Genomic DNA, 24811 nt, shown 5'->3' with positions numbered 1-24811 from the left:
TCAATTTTGACTTTTTTATATATAAACAAAACCAGAAAAAATAATGAAACAGAATTTTAAAAAAGAAAAAAAAAGATAGCCTTTCCCTCTGTAAAATGAAACATGATAGTTTCTGCTTTTCAAAGAGATGATTAAGTAATGGGTTTTTTCCTATGAAAAATGAGAAATACTCATTCTTTCAAAACTTAATAAAACTTAATGAAAAAATAAGTTTGGAAATATTACTTAAAAATTTTTTCACATGGGGGAGCCAAAGCTGATTTCCTTTGTTTGGAGAACTCCCAATGAAAAACTTCCTGAACTTACGGAGGATTTTATTTTCTCAGAAAAGAACTTTTAGTACAGTGAATTAGAGTTATGCTTTTTTTGATCTTTGATAAATATGTAGCTAACCAGTAGGCTTATCAGATTGTGACTGTGTGTTATACCTCTCTCTCAAGTAGTAAATTTGTATAAACTTTTATTAAGCCTTTCTGTTTTTCTCTTCATCTATCTCTTTTCTTTCCATTCCTCATTTCCTGTCTATCTCTTTCACTCTGAGTCATTCTCTTTTGTGTTTCCAATTTATTTTTGATTCTTTTCCCTTCTCTTACCTTTCCAGCTTTCTCCTTTGACTATAATTTAAATCTGAAATATATTGCTAATTTATGTTTGTTGATTAGTTTTTTTGTTCTGTGTCCCTGTGACTTATATTTCCCCCCCCCCGGCCAAAAAAAAAATCCACTTGAAAGTATTATTTTTTTAACTTGGCATGTTTTTTAGTTGACCTATCCTGTAGATTTGAGGTTCTGAATTGATACAGGACTTTTCTGCTATAAAAATTGGATAGATAACTATAATTTTGGGACACCCCCTGGTGGCCAAGAATTATTTAGTGGTTGTTCAGTCTTATCAGTTGTGTTCATCTCTTTATTGACTCCATTTAGGGTTTTCTTGGAAGAAATACTGGAGTGGTTTTCCATTGCTCATTTGACAGATGAGGAACTGAGGCCCAGAGGCTGAATTTGAACTGGGGAAGAGGAGTCTCCTGACTCCAGGTCTGGGGCTCTGTGCTCTGTGGTGCCACCTAGCTGGCCTATGTAGAAGTTAAGGTAGAAGGTTTTCCTTAGTAATGCAGTCAACTACATATGCTTTTAAGTTTTTCTTCTTTATGCCAAGACTTATGATTTCATCAGTATTCTTCTTTGGATACTCCTTTTCTGTTGCAGAGAGGGTCTGTAACTTTTGATCTTAAAGAATTGCTTGGGGGACCCAGCTTGTGTATTTTAGGACAAAGTCATTGAAAGTGGGTCTTTCGGTCTCTAAAGAAGGCCTTCCATCCATTACCTAGTGTTACCTCTCAGTTTCCTTTTGCTTGTTTTTAATTGAAGAAAAGCTTGTCCCCATATCTGAGATGTTTCTGCAGTGATTTCTTCTCTCATCAGTCCATTCAATCCAGTAACATTTATCAGGTGCCTATCATGTGCTGGGCACCAATGCTAGTGCTGCTGCTGAAAGACAAGAAAAAGGTCAGCTTTGAAGGAAGCCTGAGTCCAAGGGTGTTGAGGTGAGGAAAGAGAACACTCTCAGTTTGGGGAGGGGGCTGGTGCAATAGACATAGAATGCTAGCCAGGCTTGAAGCATGCAATACCTGGGGGCAGATCCAACCTCAGACACTTCCTTCTGGATGACTCTGAGAAACTCACTTCACCTTCTATTTGCCCCAATTGGCTCATCTATAAAATGGGGATAACAGTCCTTCCTCCTGGGTTGTTGTGAAGATCAAATATGAAGTCCTATTGCACAGTGCCTGGCTCATACATAGCAAACATGATATAAATGTTAACAATGATTAACTGTTATTATTCTAGGTCTTGTTAGGTCCCAGAGGTGGAAAACAAAACATCATATTTAGGGACCATCTAATAGGTTGAAATATAAGGGGGCAGGGGATGGTGAAAAAATTGAAGAAGTAAGTTGGAGCCAGATTGTGAATGGTTCTAAATGTTGAAGAGAAGAGTTGGTATTTTATTCAAGAAGCATCAGGGAGCCATTAAAATATTTTAAACGGGAGAATAATGACATGGTTAGAATATCAAAGATATCATTTTGGTTGCTGTGTAGATGATGTGTAGAGAGACAGATTGGAAGATCAGTTAAAAGATTGTTGTAAAGTCTGGGTAAGAAATGATGAAGACCTGAATGAAGGTGATTTGGTGTGAGTGAAAAGAGGAGGACAGGTAAGAGACACTGTGGAGTTCAGATTGATGGGGATTGACAGCATTCTGAATAAGGGGAATGAGGGAAGGGAAGAACTCCTAGAATGCAAACTTGGATGACCAGAAGACTAGAGGTACCCTGGACAGAAGGAGGGAAGTTAGGGCAGTTAGGGGTAGGCCATTCTGGATTTGGAATCCTTGGAGCATCCAGATAGAAAGGTCCATTAGGCAGTTGTTGATTTAGGACTGGAGTTTTGGGTATCTGAATTTGGCAGTCTATTGTATAGGGATTATATTTGAGTGATTGGGAATTGCTGAGATCACTAAAAGAGGAAAATATGAATAAGGATGGGAAGAGGGGTCTGAATAAAGCCTTAATGGTATAACTATGAAAATGGAATAGATAAGGATGATGATTGAGCAAGGGAAATTGAATCAAAGGATTTGAACAAGCAGTTTTCAAACAAAGATATTAAAGCTATATATATAATCACATGAAAAAGTGCTCCAAATCATTAGTGATTAGAGAAATGCAATTTAAAACACCACTTCACACCTATCAGATTGGCTCAGATGACAAAAAGGGAAAAGAGTAAATGCTGGATATGTTGTGGAAGGACTGGGACATTAATGTACTGTTGCTGGAGTTGGGAACTAATCCAACCATGGAACTCATGCCCAAAGAGCAATAAAACTGATTATATCCTTTGAACCCAGCAATTCCAATACTAGGTCTAAATCCAGAAGAAATAAAAAATGAGAAAAGTCTCCCACGTTCCAAAATATTTGTAACAGCTCTTTTTGTTGTGTAAAGTCAATTGTGGAATGGCTGAACAAATTATGGTATATGAATGTTATGGAGTATGTTCTATAAGAAACTGTGAATTATTGGACACTAGAGAAGCATGGAATAAATTACAGGATCTTATGCTGATCAAAGGGAACAGAACCAAGAGAATAATGTAAATATTAACAACAGCATTGTGAGTTGATCAGCCTTGATGGATGTAACTCCTTTCAGCAGTTTAGAGAGCTTGGACAACCTTGGAAGACCTGTTATCCACATCCAGATGAAAAAAACAAGAAACCAAAAAACCATAGAATCTGAATGAACACTTGGAAAAAATTTTTCTTTTGTCTTTCCTTCCAATCCCATGGTTTTCTTTCTTTTCCTTTAGTCCTAATTCTTCTTACACAAAATGAATAATATGTAAATATGTTAAACACAAATGTACATGTACAACATTCACTAGATTATTTGACGCTGGGCAGGGGGAGGGTGGAAGAAGAGTTTGTAACATAAATATGCAAGTGGAAGAATGTTGAAAAATTTTCATATCATATATTTGGAACAATAAAATATCAATCAAAAAAGGGGGAAATTGAGAAGGAACTGTCAAACAGATAAAGCAAAGAACAGTATGGTGAAAATAGATTGAAGAGAGTATGTAGGAGGAGGGAGTGATCAGAAAAGAGGGAGCCTGAGGAAAGGTGGATCTTAGATAATTGGTATCCTTGGAGAGAGCCATCTTCAGGTGGATGGTAGAGTTACAAGCAGATTGGAATATGTAGAGGAGTGAGATGTGAGAAAGTGGAGGCAATAATTGTTGACAACTTTTTTTTTTTAGGAATTCAGAAATGAAAAAGGAGAAAAGATATGTGATCCTAACTTGAGAAGTCTGGAAAGATCAAATGGAGATTTTTTTTTTAAGACAAGATTAGCATGTTATTCCAGGGATAAAAGAGAGACTGGGGGTTAGAAAGAGAGGGGGATTTGGTAAAATGACAAAAAGGGAAAATGATCAATGTTGGGAGAGGGTGTGGGAAAACTGGGACAGTAATGCACTAATTTTGGGGTTGTGAACTGATTCTACCATTCTGGAGAGCAGTTTGGAACTATTTGAGCAATTTGCCCAAAGGGCAAAAAAACTGCTTATCCTTTAGGTCTACTACGTTTGTGTCCCAGAGAGTTCATAAAAAAGGGAGAAAGACTCAAATGTACAAAATTATTTATTATAGTGGCTCTTTTTGTAGTGGCAAAGAATTGGAAATTGAGGTGATGTCTTTAATTGGGGATTTACTGAAAAAAGCTATGACATATGAATGTGATGGAGTACTACTTACTGTTCTGTAAGAAATCTTGAGTGGGCCTAACATCAGAAAAACCTGGAAAGATTTGCTTGAACTGATGTTGAGTGAAGTGAGCAGAACCAGGAGAACAATGTACATACCAATAGCAACATTATGAGATGATCAGTGGTGATCACACAACTCCTCTCAGCAATTCAATGATCTCAGACAATCCTAGGAGATTTGTTAAGGAAAATGCTATCCATATCTAGAGAAAAAACTATGGATTCTGAGTGCAGAGCAAGAATACTATATTCACTTTTTAAAACTTAAAATTTTTATGTTTTTACTTTCTTTCTCATTTTTTTTCTAATTAGTTTTAATTTTTCTTTCCCAACATGACTAATGTGGAAATAACACAATGTGCATGTGCAACCTTAAAAAAAGGGGGGGGGGGCTAGGTGGTGTAGTGGATAAAGCACTGGCCTTGGAGTCAGGAGTACCTGGGTTCAAATCTGGTCTCAGACACTTAATAATTACCTAGCTGTGTGGCCTTGGGCAAGCCACTTAACCCCATTTGCCTTGTAAAAACCTAAAAATAAATAAATAAATTAATAAATTAAAAAAAAACAGAGGGGGAATGATCTTCACAGGGATCTTTGGAAGGGTACAAGTAGAGTGATTGGGTTTTGGCAAGAATGAAGACTTCTTTGAGACTGGAGAAAAAGAAATGAGAAGAGGGAATCATGAAATTTGAGAGGTGGAATTGGTGGGGAAAGAGGGAACCCAATACTAGATGGCCTTTATTTTCTCAGATATGAAGTAAGATTATTTGCTATGAGTTAGTACAGAAGTAGTGGAGGTTTTTTGAGAAAAGATATTTGGAATAAGCATTTTGAATTTGATTTAAATAATTGGGTTTTATGACTTTACTTTTTTGTTGGTGCTTATCATTTGAAAATAGCTAATCAAAATGTGGTATATGAATATCATGTATGATTTTTGTTCTATAAAAATGGTTAGGGTAGCCTATTCAGAGAAACTTGGAAAGATATGAATGATGAAAAAAAGATAAAAAAATTCTACCACTTACTAATAATAAGAGAAAAACTGCTTAAAACATCTCAGACCTATTGGCAAAGATGATGAAAAAAAGGAAAATGATAATAGTTGGAAGGACCATGATAAAGATATCCACACTAATGTGTTGGATTTGTGAACTGGTCTTGTCATTTCTGAAAGGAATTTGGAATTATGTCCAAAAAGTCACTGATCATGTATACCCTTTAATGGACCAATACCACTTCTAATTATTTTATTAGATAGAGGTAGAAGGAAAATTAAATATTTTTGTATATGTATACAAATATATTTATATTAGAATTTGTTACAGCAGAGAATTGGGAATAGTTAAGTACCTGTAAATTGGCCAGCTGAACAAATTATAGCATGTGAATATAATGTAATATTGGTTCTGAAAGAAATGATGAAAGGGCAGTTTTATGAAAAACGTTTTTTGAATTGATAAAGAATATAGTGAACAGAACCAAGAAAACAATTTATATAATGTAAAGAAAAAGAACTTTGAAAGATTTAACTCTGACTGTTACAGTAACTGTGATTCTAAAAGACCAGTGATGGATCATACCACCTCCATACAAAGAGGTGATAGATTTAGGTATAGAATGAGATTTACATCTTCAGATGTGGCCAGTGTGTAGATTATTTAGCTTGGTTATACTTATTTGTTATAAGGAAAGCTTAAAACTAATTGGTACACAATATGGATGTGTTGAGATGGGGCAAACAATAAGGACACAGGAAGAGAAAAGAGGCTCATTGAAGCGTTTTTCAAATGTACAGAAGAGAAACAGAATGAAGTTCAGAGGGACACAATAGGATAGATTTGAAATTAACCTGTTATGAATACTTTAAAAAAGGGGGAAACTGTACTTATTTGTAGTTTCATATACAATTCCTGTTCTTTTTATATTAAAAGGTTCACACTTGTGTTTGTCAGGTTCAGAAAAGTAAAAAAAATCCTATTATAATGAGGATTTCTTTCAGTTAAGCATTGGATTAGATGGTTGCTAAAGTCCCTTCCTTGACTGAATCAGGTACTGAACTTTTTTAGAAAGAAAGAGTAGGAGGAGAGGATGGGAAGGGGCTAGAAAACTGCTTTCTGAATCTGGATAGTAGGATAAATGTGTTTGGAGTATAGGTGGAAGGAGAAGAGGTTACTGAGTCATGTTGGAAGAGGAAGGTTTGAAGGTGCTTGGGAGCAAGAAATAGGTCATTTCTCCAGTAGATGTAAGCAAAGTTATTTAAATACTTTTCTAGTAAACCTCTTTCCGTAATCACATATGGAATCCCCAATCAGTAAGTAATATTTTTATATTTCAGTTTATTTTATTTTTAGCATGGTTTCCTTTGCCATTCACTTGAATAGTTGAGTTGAATTTTTAGTATAAATCACTTGTGATTGTGAATAAAAGGATATAGAATCATAAAGTAAGGGAGTTGAGTTTGGATATAGATGAAATGTGTATGGGAGCCAATACCCAATCACCACCCGTCTTCTCTTTTTCTCATAGTCTGGACTTGTGTATACAGAAGAAGAATGGCAGAAGGAATGGAATGAGCTCATCAAGCTTGCTTCCAGTGAACCCCGAATGCACATAGGTACCAACGGAGCCAGCTGTGGAGGGTATGTGTGGGGGGTGGAGATGATAGGAAAAAGTCAGTTCTCTGTTTTGTTTTGTTCCTGAGAGTTTCCTATTTGTGGAGTTCTCTGCTAAAGGGAGAGGGAGCCCTGGATCTTGTCTTAGGAATGTGCCATTCAGTGAAAACTGGACACAGTTTCCTTAAAACACTTAACAAACTAAAAAGAACAGGTTTTTTGGTGGTTATTTTTTTTAACATACAATTAATACAAGCTGTTTATATTAATGCAGCAGGTAATATAAAGTTAAGGTGAGGTTAATCTAGGTCAGCCTCCTGAAGGAGAGGTCTTTTTTGATCAGTGGGGAAAAGGCATGAATTCAAGAAAATGTAGGCCAGGAAAACATCCTGGGGGATCAGTTTGTATTGTTTCTTAACATTTAGATATTTCTGGCATCACAGATTGGGCCTTTGCTGACTATTGAACTAAATTAACCTTCATCTGTAGTATCTCTTTTTTTGATAGCAGATGTACTTGAACTGAGAATAGGTCTTTTCTTTATTAAGCTTACAGTAGAAAGAGACTAGAGGAAGAGTTGGCAGAATTAATATATTTTTTGTATTGAGTCAGTGATTGTAGTAGGAGTGGAAGAGGGGAAGAGATTGGAGAAATTATTAAATTAGTTGAATGTGAAGAGATGGTGATTCTCTCTGGTACTGATATCCCCGAAAGACTGCAAGTGATTCCTCTCCAGCCACTTTTTTTGATGCTTATGGTATGTATTACTGTGGGACAAATTCAAATACAGATATATTACAAGTTCTGGATCTTTTCTCTCAATCTCCATTCACACTAGGTCTTAAGACTGTGACTGCTCCATCTTCCTTAAGGTTTCTAGGACTGTCTTTGATAAGGTTAAGAGCTATAACTTATGAATTTCCACTGTTGTGCTTTCTCTCATGATTATCAATTGATATCAGTCAGCTAGATAAAACTAGTTCTTAGACCATGCTTTTACTAGAGTGGTATAGTTGATTTCTGTAACATCCCTTTAAAAGTCTATGATAGGGGCAGCTAGGTGGCATAGTGGATAAAGCACCAGCCCTGGAGTCAGGAGTACTTGGGTTCAAATCTGGTCTCAGACACTTAATAATTACCTAGCTGTGTGGCCTTGGGCAAGCCACTTAACCCCATTTGCCTTGCAAAAGCCTAAAAAAAAAAATCTATGATAACACTTTCACCAGTTCTGTGGGAAAGTAGAGTTGAATTTAGAGAGCACACGTAGCAAAAAAGGTGACAACTCCTGAGGGTTCTCACAGTTTCCCCTGAGGGGTTGTTGGGCTTTTTATTAGATTTTAAGTCTGTCTTTCTTCTTTGACTCTTTCTGTTCTTGGTTCCTGACGTAGACAATTATGATGGGGCGTCAGAGCCAACTTCTCTCCTATCCCCCCCTCAAATGGTCTTTTCTCAGGACCTTGGCACCTATGCTAACAGGTGGGATTTGAATCCCCAGTTGCAAGCTGGCTTCCTGGCTTTATGCCAGCCTCCTAGGAGTGGTCAAGACCCTCAGCCAATACTGATGTTGGTCCCTGGGGGCAGAACCCACCTTATTCATATCCAGTTCCCATCTCTTATTTATCCTCTCAGTGTATTTGAACCTGTGGTATCAGGGTTAAGGGAAGAGATTGAGTGACCAGGTCAAAGTTTCTGCCTTCCAAGGATTTCACAGTTTAGTAGGGGAGTTGAGTAAGTGGGAGAGAGACCCAGATAAATGAGAGACAGCCTGACTTGTGTTTATGGAGTACTTAGCAAAGCACTTAATAAATGGCTATTTATTTATCAGTAGTGGGAGAACTTAGCTACTCTAATTGTTAAATCTGTCAATCTCATGGATAGAGCTTTTCCCTTTAATAATATAGACCCACAGCCACACCTCCTTTTCTGATCATAATGTTTCTCTTAGATCATAAGGTATCTTTTATAAATCCTTGATTGTATGTAATAGACTGCTATTGATTTATATTCACTGGCACAGTTCTCCATTGCCTTTTGACTTTTTTTGGAGATGAGGGTATTCCATGGTTCACAGCCATATAACATCACCAATTGAATAAACACAGAGACTGATTTAGTGATTTTGTTAGTATCCCTGGAGCAATGCAAAATTGGTACCTCCTTGGGGGGAAAAATCCTTAAGAGAGATGCTGAGAGCATTTTGAGGTTGAGTAATTTACCATAAGACACAAAAAGTGTACATGCCAGAGATGGGCCTTGAACTTGGTCTTCCTGGCTCCAAGGCCATCTCTCTCTTTACCAGTCCATTTCCTCCAATACAGAGAGCAAAATGGATGTTGCTGTTTATAGTTGTTTCATTCATGTCTGATTCTTCATGACCCCATTTTCTTGGCAACGATATTGGAATGGATTTCCTTTCCTTCCTCATCTCTACAGATGAGGAAATAGAGGCAAACAGGGTTGCATGGATTACCCAGAATCACACAGCTAGTAAGTGGCCGAGGCCAGATTTGTATTTAGAGTTTTCTTAACTCTGGTCCAACTCTGTACTAATTAGTTTCATTATTCATTATCTAAATGGATAATGGTATGAAAAAGAGAGTGTTTTATAGTTTTCAAAACCGCATTTGGGCAGTGTTCTTTCTCCTCTTAAATTCTGGGTCCAGGATCTAGCCAAATCTATATACTGAGTGACCTACTTGAAAAGCTTTGCATTCAACTGTATTGCATAATCTGTAATTGTTATACTGTGTGGCACAGCAGCTCAATGGTGCCATGGATAGAGCACTGGTCTTGGGAGTTAGGAGGAGGGGCGTTTGAATCTGGCCTCAGACACTGAACACTCACTATCTGTGTGACCCTGGGCAAGTCACTCAGTCCTGACTGCCTTGCATCCAGGACCATCTTTGGTCGTCCTGATCCATATCTGACCCCTGGACCAGATGACTCTGGAGGAGAAAGTGAGGTTGGTGGCTTAGCACTCAAACCCAATGCTTGTCATGGCCTCACCTTCCTGATGTCATGAAAAATCATTAACACTGTGGATTATCTAATAAATTATCTAAATTTCCTTTAGAAGACTCTGTACTATTTCAGGGCTTGAAGCAGTCACCACCATGTCACCAGTTATATCTCCTGATCTTTTCAACTGCTGTAATGAGTTTAACTCCATTATTCAACTGCCAGTATTCCACTGTTAATCACCAGGTTCCATCTGCCTTCATCACTGGGAGCACAGGTTAAATAAAAGGGGAATCTGTATAATGTCATCCTCCTTCATCTCCTTTACTAGTGAGATGTTTTTGCCTGCCCTCTAGTATTATTCAGTGTTAAATCCTCGTGATGTTTCAAGCAACTCCATGCAGTGTTGTAGGCAATTCCAGGGTCTTCCATAGCTCTGCCCATAATAACTGGCATGGAGGCTACTGAAAGCCCCTAGATAGGTACTGATCCCCCAAAACTTTTAATATCCATAGCCATAATATGCACCTTTCCTCCTCCTCCTCTTCCTTTCAGCTATCACAAATCACAGCCCAAACAGGGAGCCTAATACTCATATCCATCCTAGCAAGGATATTCTTTCCCTTATGTTTTGTCCCTCAAAATCTCTAATAGAAATTGAACTATCCTTATGAATGTGATATAATTATAACCTGGCTATAGTATCAAACACCTTCTCTGATTAGGCTAATGTTTAGGACAGTATCTGGCACATACCAGGCAATTACTAAATGTTAATTAACTGGCTGAGCCAAAGACCTTAAAGAAGCTCCACCTCCTGAGGACACTGAGGTCTGCTATTAATGATGCCATGGCAACTGAGCCAGATGAGACTTTGGCTGTAGAAACTTTTGACTGGATGATGGCTCAAAGCAGAGACAAAAGAGTATGGAAAATCAATGTAAGGAAATTCAGCAGCCAACTTGTTCAGTTAAGTTTTTAGGGAGATTGTTTTTCGATTAGGGAGAAACTGATGATTCTGATTTATAGTTCAGAATAAGCTCCTGATACTTGCTTCTCCATAAATCAAGAAAGAAACTTAAAGACTTTATTGAACTCTTTGGCTTTTTAGAGAACCTACATCTGGGTATTTGTTTTTAATAGCTCCTATTTGTTGAATTATTATTGGATCTTTACCTGCCTTTTGCAAATAGATTACAGTAGTCATCCTCCACTAAGATAGAAGTGTCCTTTTTTTTAATCATAGAACCTTCTGACAGTTTGAAGCCTATGAATTCCTTCTTAGAAAAATGTTTTAAAATACATAAAATAGAACATATGAGATTACTAAGGAAACCTATTTTATCAAAATGCAGTTGTCAGGATCTTTTTGGAAAATTCTTCAAAGAAATTATAATAATGAGATAACATATCAAACTTGTGGAATGTAGTTAAAATAATTCTGAGCGGAAAATTGATAATCTGTAGAATTTCATCAACAAAAGAAAAAAGAACAAACCATTAGTCATGCAGTTTAAAAAACTTTAAAAACAATAAATCAAAAATCCCTAAGGAACACTAATTTCAAAAATTAAAGAACAGATAAATAAGATTAAAAGCAGGGCGGCTGGGTGGCATAGTGGATAAAGCACCGGCCCTGGAGTCAGGAGTACTTGGGTTCGGATCAGGTCTCAGACACTTAATAATTACCTAGCTGTGTGGCCTTGGGCAAGCCACTTAACCCCATTTGCCTTGCAAAACCCTAAAAAAAAAAAAAAAAAAAAAAAGATTAAAAGCAAAAAACCTATGAAATTAATAAAACTCTCTGGGGCTGTCTTTTATTTTGATTGGGGAAGAAGATAAATATTTTATAATTGTATAAACAATTATCTAACCTGATTTTTTTTTAAATAAAGGAAAGCCTCTTGTTTGGATCAAAAAATTGGAAAAAGTATTAACAATTTGAAGAGGAAATGAAAGATGTTATCAAAAGCTATGTCTTGTAATTACATGGTTATAAAATTGGCAACTTAGAGAAAATACATGAATAATTAAAAATTATATAATAAACAGATTATTAAAAGAAGAAATTCTTTAAATAACCTAATATCAGAACAAAAGAAATTTAAGGAGCCCTAAATATATTACCAAAGGGGAAAACAATTTTTAGGACCCTATGGTTTTACAAATGAATTTTATTAGACATTCAAAGAACAATTAATTGCAATACTTTATAATCTGTTTGCTAAAATAAAAAAGAAAGCATTTTCTATTATCTTTATATGATACAAATATGATTTTGATAACTTAATGAGGGAAAGACAAAACAGAGGAAGTAAATTACTAATGAATATTGACAATTTTAAAAACAAGATATAAGCAAATAGGCTACAGCAACATATTAGAAAGATTATACCTTATGATTGAGGTAGAGTAATACCAGGAATGTAGGGTTTATTCATTATAAGGAGATTAAAGATACTAAACAATGTTAATTATATTATATTATATTATATATTTGTGTATATATATATATATATATATATACATATATATAAAATAAAGACCAAATGACTATATCAATAAATGCTGAAAAGGTAACAACCTTTTTAAGAAGTATAGAAATCCTAGAAATAAATGGACTTTCTTGAGTATAGTAAATAAAATAAGGATGCCTGCTAATTACTACTACTATTTAACAGAGTTCTAGAAATGCTAGTACTTCAACAAAGTTACAGGATATACGATTAAAAAATAAAACATAACTCATCATTCCTTTATGTTATTAACAAAATCTAGCAGAAGCCAGAAATTCCATTTAAAATATATGGAAACTATAGAAACTATGAAATTTGAGGGGAGCATATCGACCAATATTCATCTTTATTTTTATTTTGTTTTTTGTTTTTTGTTTTTAGGTTTTTGCAAGGCAAATGGGGTTAAGTGGCTTGCCCAAGGCCACACAGCTAGGTAATTATTAAGTGTCTGAGACCTGATCCGAACCCAAGTACTCCTGACTCCAGGGCCGGTGCTTTATCCACTATGCCACCTAGCCGTCCCTACCAATATTCATCTTGAAAATGTTTGAATTCAACATTAAACAAATTTTGTAGAAACAAAAACATACCTAAATAATTGGGAAAATGTTAATTACTTGTGAGTAGGTTGATTTAGACTACCTATATGAGTTTATTTTTCCAGTCATACTTATCAAACTGCCAAAAATATTTTGTAAAACTAGAAAAAAGAATAATGAAATTCATATGGAGGAACAAAAAGTTAACAGTCTTAAAGATGACTTATGGAAAAAAGTAGAAAGGAAAAAAAAGGGTTTTAAGTCATCAGTATCATTGCTAAAAATCATCATTAAAGTGACTTAATTCTAGTTAAGAGAGAGAGAGCTAGAGAGAAAGAAAAAGAGGAGAGCACAGGAAAGGAAGAAATTTACAGAAGTAAAGAAACACACCTAGGGTTTTGTTTGATAAACTCAGAGGACCCTCCCCCCAATTACTTTGTTAAGTACCCTCTTTTGGACCAAAACAGCTGAGAAACTGAAAAGCACTCTGGCAGAACTTAATTTTAGAACATGTTACACTATATAACAAGGTAAACTCCAAATGGATACATGACCTAAACAAAAGATCATGTCATTTAAAATAAAAAAAGAAGACCAAAGTAAAACAAAATACCTTTCAGATCTCTGTATAAGGGGAAAATTCATGACTAAAAAAAAAAAATAGAATCCCAATAAAATGAACAATTTTACAAATTTTAATGCATAAAGGAATCAAGTCTGGGGAAAAAATCCTTGTGGGAAATTTCTTGGATAATGCATATTTCTCATATGCAAGATATATAAGAAAATGATTCAAATGATATATTCCCCGATATAAAAATGACCAAAGAAAGAATTTCAAACTTATAAGAAAATTCTCTTATATATTATTAATTAGAAAAATGCAAATTGAAACAACCCTGAGGTGCCACTTCACCAGTAAAATAGGCAGAGATGACAGAAGAGGTGAATGACAAATATTGGAGATACTGTGGAAAATGTGCTGCAGTGTGTTTTTTTTGGTAGTTTTGTCCATTCTGGAAAGCTATTTGGAACCATGCCCAGGAGGGAACATGCTTTGCATATCCTTTGTTCAAATTGCCCCTCTACCAGGCTATATTCCAAAGAAATTAAAGAGAGTAAAAAAGGATTTATATGAATGCCAAACCTATATAGCGAATTTTTTTTTTTTTGAGGTAGCCAGAATTGTAAACGAAGAACATGTCAGCTGGGAAACAACTAAACAAATTGGGGTATGTGAATATAATGGAATACTAATGTACCATAAAAAGTAATGAAATGGACAGTTTCAGAAGAACCTGGAAAGACTATGATGAACTGATACAGAGTGAAGTGAGCAGAACTAGGACAAGTACTATAATTATAACAACATCATAGAGGAAAAAATCACTTTGAAGAACTTTAGAACTCTGACCAATGCAGTTGAAATATTTCACTTACCTCCTGCCAGAGAGATCTTGAATTTGAAATGAGGGGAATTATATATTTTTGGATGTGGCCAATTTGGGATTTTTACTTTATTTTATTTTTTGCTAGGTTACAGATTTATGCATTAAGGGCTTTTAAAAAGATTTAAATTTGCTCCATTTGGGGAGGTAAGGGTGGAGAAGCAGCAAATTAATGAAAGAACAAAAACAAGTAGTTGAAAAAGAATTATGATGCCATCATCACATCCTGAGGTGGAAAAATCATGGATTCTGAATGCAGAGCAAAACATAGTATGCTCACTTGTTAAAACTTCTTTTCTGTTTTTTCTTTCTTTCTCATGAATTTTTTCTGCCTTTGTTCTAATTCTTCTTTCACAACATGACTAATATGGAAATATGTTCAAAGCAATTGTACATGTACAACCTGTATCAGATTGTCTGCCTCCATTGGGGAGGAAGGAGGGAAGGGATGGTGATAGAAAAATGTGGAACTCAAATTGCAAAAGGATTGAAGACTATCTTTGCATGTAAGTAGAAAAAAAAGGTTAAAGTACACATACACAATATCATAAGTATAGCCATACATATATGAATGTAATATGCGTATGTGCCAAAGAAGGTCTATACAACAAAAAAAGGAGTCCATTGTTTTCAATAGACTAATAAAGGATTGTAAAGGTATAAAATAAATATAAGGAAAAAGAATTATGAATAGCACTGTCATCTGACCTCATTTTTGGGGAAACTGCACCAAAAATCAAACCTGCCTTCCTCATTAAATTATTTTTATTTAAGTTATGAATAGCTGTACATGTAAACTTGGTTTGTATGTTAATAAAATAACCTTTTAAAAGTATAATTCCATGGACCCCAGATTGAATCCCTGTTAAGGACAGGTTAGTTCTCACATTAATTGACAGTTCTTCAAGCTAGGAGATTTCAGGGCCAGTGAACTTTGCTACAGCTGCAGGCACCATAAAGATCACTTCACTGATAATCCCAGTTTGGTGTCCTATATTCCAGGACAGACTGTGATAAATCAGTATTACTGTAAGAAGGGACAGAGTTCTTCACTCAAAGATTTCTTGGTTCTCTGATACAGAAGGATTTTACCCAAGTAGAATGGAATTTGGGGGGGTGGTACATTTCCAGTTGATCTTTAGTCTTTCCTTGGGGCTACTAAGTGGTACATTGAACATAGAGTACTGGGCCTGGATTTGGGAAGACCTGAGTTCAAATATAACTCAGACACTTACTAGCTGTGTGACCTAGGCCAAGTCTCTTAAACTCTGTTTGCCTTGGTTTCCTCATCTGGAAAATAGGGATAAATAATAGTGCCTTAAATTCAAGTGAGGATCAGATAAAATAATAAAAGTGCTGGCATATGGGAAGTGCCATATCAATGCTAACTATTATCATTATTAATGTCCTTTGACAGTATTTGCTTAAGCCTAGAGATGTTTGCCCTCATGGAAAGGCCTGTACAATCTGGGAATATTATTCAGCTCCTTTTTAATTTACAAATTACCTTTCCTTTGGGATCGTTTAAAGAGGAGTTGACTTTTATATCCTTTTTATTCTTGTAATGTGTTTGGGTTGGGGTTTTTTGGTTTGCTTTTTTGCAAGGCAATGGGGTGGCTTGCCCAAGACCACACAGCTAGGTAATTATTAAGTGTCTGAGGTCATATTTGAACTCAGGTCCTCCCAGCTCTAGGGCCTGTGCTCTAACTATGGTGCCACCTAGCTGCCCCTTGGAATGTTTATATTGATGATGTTTGTCCTTCATTCTTATTTTACATACATGTTCTATTAAGCATATTTACAAATTAGTAGTTTTTGGAATGAGGAATTAGGATTAAATGGTCAGGTTAGCATTTCACATAAATATTTTGCTAAACATATTTACAAATTAGTAGTTTTTGGTGTGAGGAATTAGGAGTTTGTCCTTCATTCTGGAAGAAGACAATCACATCAGGGAGGTGAGGCCATGATAAGCACATGAATTGGATTTGGGTGAGAAGTGGGGTAGTAAGGGGGCTGTGCTGTCAACAGCCTCATTTTCTCCTCCAGAGCCATCTGGGTCCAGTAGCCGGATAGGAATCAGGATGACTGGAGATGGCCCTTGAGGTGAGACTATCATGGTTAAGTGACTTGTTCAAGGTCACACAGCTAATGAGTGTCAAGTGTCTGAGATTGAATTTAAACTCCTGTCCTTCTGACTCCAATGCCAGTGCTCTATCTACTGTGCCACTTAGCTGAGCTTTTATTAAATTATTAAACTAATTAATTAGATTTAAAAATGCTTGGAGGGGGCCAAAAAGGTAGAAATAATTGTTGCAAGAGGATTTTGCTTTAGGGTGATATGGAGGAGATAAAATTTGCTTTTTATAATCATGGTGGCTGGGAATTTACGAATTGGAAAGATTTTTTTTTGTCCAGTTCAATGGTGATTTTTAAGTCCCTTAATAAGAGTGAAGGGGAGTCTTTAACTAATGAAAGAATAGGATAGACCCTCAAGTGTTTTAAAGAAGAAAAAATTTGGCATTATTTCCCCCTAATGCGGCTCCTAAATTTGAAAACCTGGTGGTGTGGGCTGAGTCCTGGTATGGGCTTAGGCGGAGTCCCAGGACTTGGTGGTTACCTTCCAGTTATCCTATGACATCTTAACTGTTTTAATCCACATGGTCTAGACTTGTGATGGATACTAGTGACAACAGTTAGATGTGGCATTCACTTCCTATTCCTCAGTGTCGCTCCTGGCCATCTCAATTACTTGATCTCAGAAAATGTTTGTCTCTGATGTAATTTCTCCCTTGTTTTAAATTGATTGTATTATTAAATATTTTATATTATTTGAGCTCCCCAGTTTTTAGCTTTGTTTAAAAGTAAGCCAGAAAAAGAAAGTTGAATTTTGTCTCTTGTGGCCTGGATGGTGGGGCTGAGAACCGGGGCAGGCTCTTTGGTTTGTCTTCAGGGAGCTTTCTTCTATGCTAACTATAGAAAGGGAGTATACTTTTATATATCCTTTTTCTTCATGTGTGTTTTTATTTTTCAATTATTAAAGTAATTAAGTTTAAATTTTTATGGTTCACTGGTATGTTTAAATGGGGAGGAAATAATCTTGAACCTATTGGATTAAGCTGCATTTAGACTTAGCCCATAATAGCCTGGGAATTTTAGAATCTAGAATTCTAGAATCCTAGAACATTAGGTGTAGAAGGGACCTTTGAGAGAGCATCCAGTCTGACCTTTGTTTCAGAGAGGAGCTTCCTGAAGGGACTCAACTCTGGTCACCCAGCTAGAGCTGTGTGATGAACCCCATTTGTTTGCTCTTCATCTCTTCTGAATGTCCTCAATCTTCATAGAGTTCTTTTTTGGCTCTTTTGACTTCAGGGTGGAGAGTTCTGAAGAACCTGTCTATGAGAGCCTGGAAGAGTTCCATGTCTTTGTTCTTGCACATGTGCTTAAGAGGCCAATTGTGGTGGTGGCAGACACCATGCTTAGAGACTCTGGTGGAGAAGGTGGGTCACCGAGTTAATCTATGCTCTACTCTGAGTTGCGTAGAGATCAGCCCTAAGCCATGGAGAGGGCAGGGGAGATGGGTGGTATAAATATACAAACATAAGACACAATGAGGAATAAAATAACATGCTAAGAAGATGCCATTCTGGAAAGGGAAGCAACTATCTTTGTTGGGGATACACAAGTGGTAAAAGGGAGGAAGTTATTTCCTAGCAAAGGGAATTAATAGGCTTAATGATTTTTCTCCTCTATGATTCTTCTGTAGCATTTGCCCCAATCCCCTTTGGGGGTATCTATCTGCCCTTGGAAGTCCCAGCCAGCCGGTGTCACCGATCACCTCTGGTGTTGGCCTACGATCAAGCTCATTTTTCTGCCCTGGTGTCTATGGAGCAGAAAGATAACTCCAAAGAGCAAGGTGATGATGGTGGTGTCTTTGTCTCTGATTTCTTTCTGTCTTCCTGCTTTTACAATACCCTGTTTTCCTCTTGTGGGTGGTGAAATGAGAGATTAAGGAAAAGCTTGAGCTAAAACCATTCTTGGCAGTAAAAGTGAATATTAGATCAAGCTTTAAAAGTCATCAGGACATGGGTGGATCCGGCATGTTATTGCAGCTGAATGTCTGTCTGTCATGAGCGGGACTCTGGGACACCCCAGGGTTAGAAGACTCTGTTAATTGGGTTTTGTTTATGTTCCAATGAGACTGCCTTACAGTCCAATCCAGAGGCACCAAGTAATGCCCCCTAAAGGAGAGCTCTGGAGGCTAGGTAGCAGGAAGAAGCTGACTCCACAGAACAGATAATTGAGTAGATTTCTATATCTAGTAGATATGGGAATTATTACCTTTTCCTTTCAGTGCAGGCTGGCCCTTGTCTGGTTGCTTCTTAATAACCTGTTCCTCTTCTTGCCTCCTCTCTCCTTCCCAGCAGTGATCCCACTCACAGACTCTGAGCACAAGCTTCTACCTTTGCACTTCGCAGTGGACCCTGGAAAGACCTGGGAATGGGGCAAGGATGAGAGCGACAATGTCAGGCTGGCCAGGTCAGGCCGAGGGACACCCTGCTTTTGACATCATCATACATAAATCTGCTAGCTTTTCACACCTCTGCAACAAGTCTTTAATCCAGAAGGGATCTAGGGTACCAGTGGCAATGTCCCAGATCTCTCTGGGGAATGGTGGACTGGACATCAGCTAATACAAAAATTGTGGCCTTGCATAGTTGCTTTTACAGTTGGGGATGAGGTTGGAGGGTAGAACAGAAAACAAATTTTTTGTTCTCTTCTTTTAATGGAATAGATAGAGATGATAGTACTGTCTTAATTTTACTGACTCAGTAAAAACAATAAAATAAAACATGACTCAGAGGGTTAGGCAGAGCTATCAAATCATTGCTGGATTTGTCCATCCTAACAAGGAGATAAATGATGGTGGGTTTAAAAGAGACAAAATTGTCTGCTGTGGGTCTGTAACCTTGTGGAATTTAAATAAGAGAAGCAAACTTCCAGATCTCGGGTATCTAGTTTCTCTAGTCCTCTCTACAAATTTCGAGAATACATGAATAAAATAGAGAAAGAATAAAATGGCTTTTCTAGTTCTCCAACACCACCCTAACCCTGAATCCAAGAAACCTGGAGAATAAATACATTTAGAACAGTTCTCAAATCTTTTCCCCTATTCCCTTTCTTAATGTTTCCCATATGAGTGATGACCTAGTTTACTTGACCTAGTACAATTCCTAGTATGTACAGACTTGACTTTCACCATTTTTTTCAAATTTTCATCTTTTTATTGTTATGAACTTAATACTGACAGACTATAGTTTCATTCACCTCCTTTGAAGCCTTTGAGTTTTGATTCCTTTTTTTCCCTTTCCTGCAGTGTGACCCTGTCCCTGGAAGCAAAATTACACCTGCTCCATAGCTACATGAATGTGAAATGGATCTCGTTACCTTCTGATGCACAGGTGAACTTCTCTGCCCTCACAGGCTCATCTTTCACTAGTGGGGGGGGACCCATTATTGTGGGGAAAACTTAGGCTAGGTGTAAGAAAGGTTAGCTCTGGGTGGACCACATAAGGCACATTGGACAGAGTGGAGGGAAGGAGACATTTGTAAACTCAACCCTTTTGGTGCTTATACACAGATAAGCTAGGGGTTTCTTAGAATCTCCCAGGAATATGGTGCACTAGTGTGAGACTGAGCTACTTCAGGAAGTCCAGGTGTGGTGGGTAGGATGGATGGTGGGGCAACTCCTTAACTGGGGCCACTCCTTAACTGGGGCCACTCCTTAACTGTCACAGCAGACACATTTCCCCAGTGGTTAATTAAAGAGAACAAACCAATCCTCTCCACTCCATTCCAGAAAGTTGTTGAATAAATTGGGGGATAGGAATGGGAAGGAGGTAGGTGAAAATATGTAAGATAATCTTTAATGATACTTTTGTCTTTCCCAGGCTCCCTTGGCCCAGCCTGAGTCCCCTACAGCCTTGGCTGGGGATGAACCCCGCTCTACCCCAGAATCAGGGGAATCTGACAAGGAATCAATTGGCAGCAACTCCACCAGCAATGGGGGAAGTGGGCGAAAAGAGAAGTCAAAGCAAGATCGGGAGAAGGATAAGAAGAGAGCAGATTCTGTTGCCAACAAGTTGGGCAGCTTTGGCAAGACTTTGGGCAGTAAACTCAAGAAGAACATGGGGGGCCTAATGCATGGCAAGGGTACCAAGCCTGTTGGGATTGGGGTGGGGTCTGGAGTACAACCCAGTGGCAGTGAGATACTGGACAAGAAAAAGAAAGGATCCATCAAGGGCTGGAAGGGCAGCAAGGAGGATGCATCTGGGGATATTAATGTGTCTGAAAAACCCACACCTGAATCTCCAGGTGATGGAGGGAGCAAGTATAGCCAGGATGTAAGGCTGAGCTTGAGCATTATGAGAATTGCAATGCAGGGGGAACGGAAGTTTATTTTTGCTGGAAACCTGAAGATGAGTCACCGACACCAGTATCAGGAGGAGATGATCCAGCGTTACCTGGCAGATGCTGAGGAGAGATTCCAGGCTGAGCAGAAGCAGAAAGAGGCAGAAAGAAAAATGAATGGAGGGGGTGGAAGTGGGCCCCCCCCAGCAAAGAAACCAGAGCCAGATGGGGGAGAAGAGCTCCTGAACCCTTCCCCACCAGAGCCCAAAGCTGCACACTCTGCCAGCCACCCGGGGGGCTTCACTATGCCCAGGCCAGCTGGGGGTGGCCCCCACTGCCAAGACTCTGGGAGGCAGTTGGCGGGGGGTCCCTGTGGAGGAGGACTCCCCTCATATGCTACCTTTCCTAGACAGTGCTCCTCAGGGCGGCCCTACCCCCATCAGGATCCAGTTCCTTTGGAGAGAGACAGTCATTCTATGGATGGAAACCCAGGGGAATTGTTACCCTCTACCTTCCGTGTGGCAGACAGCTACAGTAATGGCTACAGGGAGCCCCCAGAGCCAGATGGTGCTGGTGGATGGGGTGGAGGGACAGTGGAAGACTTGGGGCTTCCCTTGACCCAGACCAAGTGCAAACAACCTAACTGCAGCTTCTATGGACACCCCGAAACCAGCAACTTTTGCTCCTGCTGCTATCGAGAAGAACTGAGGCGGAGGGAGCAGGAAAGGGGTGGGGAGTTGTTGGTACACAGATTCTGAATAGGGGTGGAAGCTGGGAGGGTAAGGGGGCAAAACAAAGAGAGGTAAGCGCAACTGATTGGCTCATCATGACCCAACCCACTGTGGGTGGGCTAATGCAATAACTTATTTGGGATCCAACCCAGGCTTCAAGATGTTGGGGGAATGGGTAGCCAAAGCTGCTTGGAGCTGGCCAGGGCTGGGGAGAGGGACCGAGGAAGGGACCTCACAAACAGTAGCATTCCCCCAAGGAGCTGAGTTTGTCGAGATAGGAGAAACTAAAGGGAACATTGTTGGGGTTTGACTCACTAACCCATCTTTCCCTATCTTGGGGGTGCTAATGGATAGTTGGCTATCAGGACACCCTAAGGCTAGTGGAGAAAATAAGCTTGAGGTTGGTGGAATAAAAGACCAAAGTTCTTTGCAGGTTGGAAAAGTAGGTGATAGGAAGTTAAAATAAACATTACTGGCTTGGATTCAGGTAGGGGGGTGGGATTCTCCCTGGAAGAAACTAGCAAGACAGTGCAAATGACTGGTTGGGGGTGGATAAAGAGGGCAGTATATAGTTTAAATCTCAAAGTTTATTTCCTAGGTGGAAGGAAATAATTTTTTTATGGTTCTGTTTCCTCCTTTTAAAAAAAAATTTAAGAAGTCTGTGTCGTTTATTCCAGTTGGGGGGGTGGGGAAGATTGTTGCTTGTTCTTTACTATCCTTTTTTTCAAGGGTCACAGTGCAGCTGGGTTGAGGTAGCTGCCCATTGATGGGGTTCTGATTTATTTTTAATTTTAATTATCTTAGTTTTAAAGCATTTTGTGGAGGGATAGAGGCAGAAGAACAACTCCTGTGTGGTGTTTTGTTTTATTTTTCTGGATGGATTTTGCAGAGAATAGCTTATAGAGATCAAGATTTTTGGCCATATCAATAACTAAATGGGGGTTTGGGTAGGACAAGGGCTTGGCTTGGTGGGTGGGAGATAACTGGCAAGACTGTTAAAAACAATCCCTAAACCTACTATACCCATCCAATACTGCTGCTTTAAAGTAGAATGAAAAATTATTTTATGAACTAATTTGTTTGAAAAAGAAAAACACAAAAATTTCTTTTTCTACTTGTGTGACCATTCTCCTTCCTCTTTACTTCTGGGGAGTGAACTTAACATCTAGGCTTCTTTTGTTGAGCCATAGCTGACCTTAGATTTGTGGGTAGTTTATTTTAAAATGAAAATAAGTAATTTACAGGAAGATATTTTTGATATTAGAACTGGAGACATTTATTGGTGGAGGTAATTTATACAAGAAGTGGAGAATTAGTGAAATGTGACATTTTGGAGATATACCCACAGACTTTACTCCCAGTGAGCTGATTGATTAATCCTTAGATTAATCCCTTTTTCTGACCGCCCAGCTCCCTTTCCTTGGGAATGGGGGGAGGGGGTCCCTTAGCAGTTTGCACAAGCACAAGCCGGGACAGTCAGTTCTGGCCTGGACCACTTCTAAAAGCTTTCAATAGAGGACCTTTCTCGGTCCCATCTTCTCTTTCTCTCTTGACTTTTCATCAAGGTGTCCACTATGCAATTGTATCCATGCCTGGATTTGTTGAGAGAAGGAGAATATGTACCCCTAACTTCTGGAGGACTGTTTGAGACTTAATATTTCTCTATTTGGAGCTTCCTGAGACCCGTTCTAGCCTCACCTGCTCCAAAATGTAGTGTTCCCTATTTTTAATTTGTTTTCCCTCTGATCCCTAGGAGACACAGAGAAGGGCCTGCTGCTGCTGGCAGATGTAGCTGGAGAATTTTCATTAAGTCTAGTGAGAGTGGTTGGGGGGAGAGAATGTAAAACTGCTACATGGCAGAGTCATATATAACTAGATTCTTCCTCTGTTTTCCATTTCTCAGCCGCAAAATCCCTTGTCAGGCTGATGCTGTTTTCTGAAATTTTAGTGCCTCTGGCTCTTCTGTCTTGGACTCTCTTGGGGAAAAAAATGATCATTTGGTTTTAAAGAAGCAAAAATACCCAAAGACAAATGGGGCGTTTTTTCCTGGGCTGAGGGTGGAGAAGCTGACCTAGGAATTTCCATGCTCCCCACTCCCTTTTTACACCAATGCTTTTTCCCCCATTGTTCATGTGACATCTACCTAAGCTCACACTATGGGCTTGTCCTAGAAGGATGGAGGCAGATTCCAAGAGAAAAACAATAAGGAAATTTCAAACCCCTTCTCAAAAAATACAAAAACAAACCCCAAACCACTCTTTTGAGTTTGAGCTCTAGTAAGGTTCTAGTTTGACATCTTCTTGTTTTTAAATTTGAGGTGATAAATGAAATTACAAAATATTTTCATGGTATTTTTTTCTTCCAATAAAGATGTCATTTTAACTCTACTTCCTTTCCTCACCCCCTTAAAAAAAAGAAGTCTCAATTTCCTGAGGATGGGTTGGGTCTCGTTCAAGCCCTGTGAATTTTTCTTAAAAAATAAATTATTTTTCTAAATGGACAAAGTATTTATCGAGGCATTGACACACACACCCTTCTCAATGTGTGCAGGGGTCCTCAGTTTAATAGCAGCTATTTTTCTACAGAGGAAGATGTGTGAAAGATTTAGGGGGGAGGAGGGAATCGCTGCATCCATGATAGTGCTTGAGTTTTTGTCCTTTTATCTAGCAGGAAGGTCTTTAGAAGGTGGGGGAGAGCTCACCTGAGTTGGACAGGTGTCTGGAGGGGAGGCGGGAATCCTTTGACCAAGACTAGAGATCTCCCCTCTCTTAGTCTTACAAGTGCACTTATACTCTTGCAGAATGGGGCTTCAGGGGTTCCGAGGAGGAGCTTTTCAAAAGGTTTTGAAATTTTCCTTTCCCTTCACCCCAAGACCTTTGCTGTTGGCCCTCCATCGGGCCCTCTCGTTTCTTGGACCTCCAGTGATTGTAGAATGCCTCCTGTTATCTTCTAGGTTTTAAAATGACCTCGTTGCCCTGCTGATTGTGCTTGGGAGTTGTAGGAGATTTAATCCAGACCCCCCCCCCCCCATGGTTTAGCTTTTCATTGGCACAAATCTATAAAAGGAGTTCAGAATTCACCGGGGGGCTGGGTAGAGGTCTCACATCTCTGCTATTCAACTTACTGCTGTAAAAGAGCCAGAGGTGAAAGGGGCGGGTGGGGGGCAGGTGCTACCTTCGCTCCCCCTTCCCGATGCCTCCTCGTTTATGCAAAACCCTAGAGCTCAGACCAATAAAAACGTGAAAAGCAAAATGGCTTCG

General features: G+C 38.5%; 1 protein-coding gene across 17 annotated transcripts in view; it reads left to right on the top strand.

Annotated features, from left to right (window-relative positions):
* Positions 1-22208, top strand: part of OTUD7B (OTU deubiquitinase 7B) — an 81281-nt gene extending 59073 nt beyond the window's left edge. For 16 of the 17 annotated variants that reach the window (XM_074188690.1, XM_074188682.1, XM_074188693.1 and 13 more), the window contains 6 exons: positions 6863-6975; positions 17782-17909; positions 18176-18325; positions 18834-18948; positions 19787-19871; positions 20361-22208. In XM_074188690.1, coding sequence (XP_074044791.1) covers positions 6863-6975; positions 17782-17909; positions 18176-18325; positions 18834-18948; positions 19787-19871; positions 20361-21578 — 1809 coding nt within the window. In that variant the 3' untranslated portion in view covers positions 21579-22208. The remainder of the gene's footprint in view (positions 1-6862; positions 6976-17781; positions 17910-18175; positions 18326-18833; positions 18949-19786; positions 19872-20360) is intronic. The other variant, XM_074188694.1, reaches the window with a different exon arrangement.
* Positions 22209-24811: the final 2603 nt, after the last annotated feature.

Source organism: Macrotis lagotis, chromosome 5 (genome assembly GCF_037893015.1).
Source record: "Macrotis lagotis isolate mMagLag1 chromosome 5, bilby.v1.9.chrom.fasta, whole genome shotgun sequence".
Classification (NCBI taxonomy): Eukaryota; Metazoa; Chordata; class Mammalia; order Peramelemorphia; family Peramelidae; genus Macrotis; species Macrotis lagotis.
Note: the sequence above shows the minus strand (reverse complement) of the source record. Positions and strands in the feature narration are given on the sequence as shown.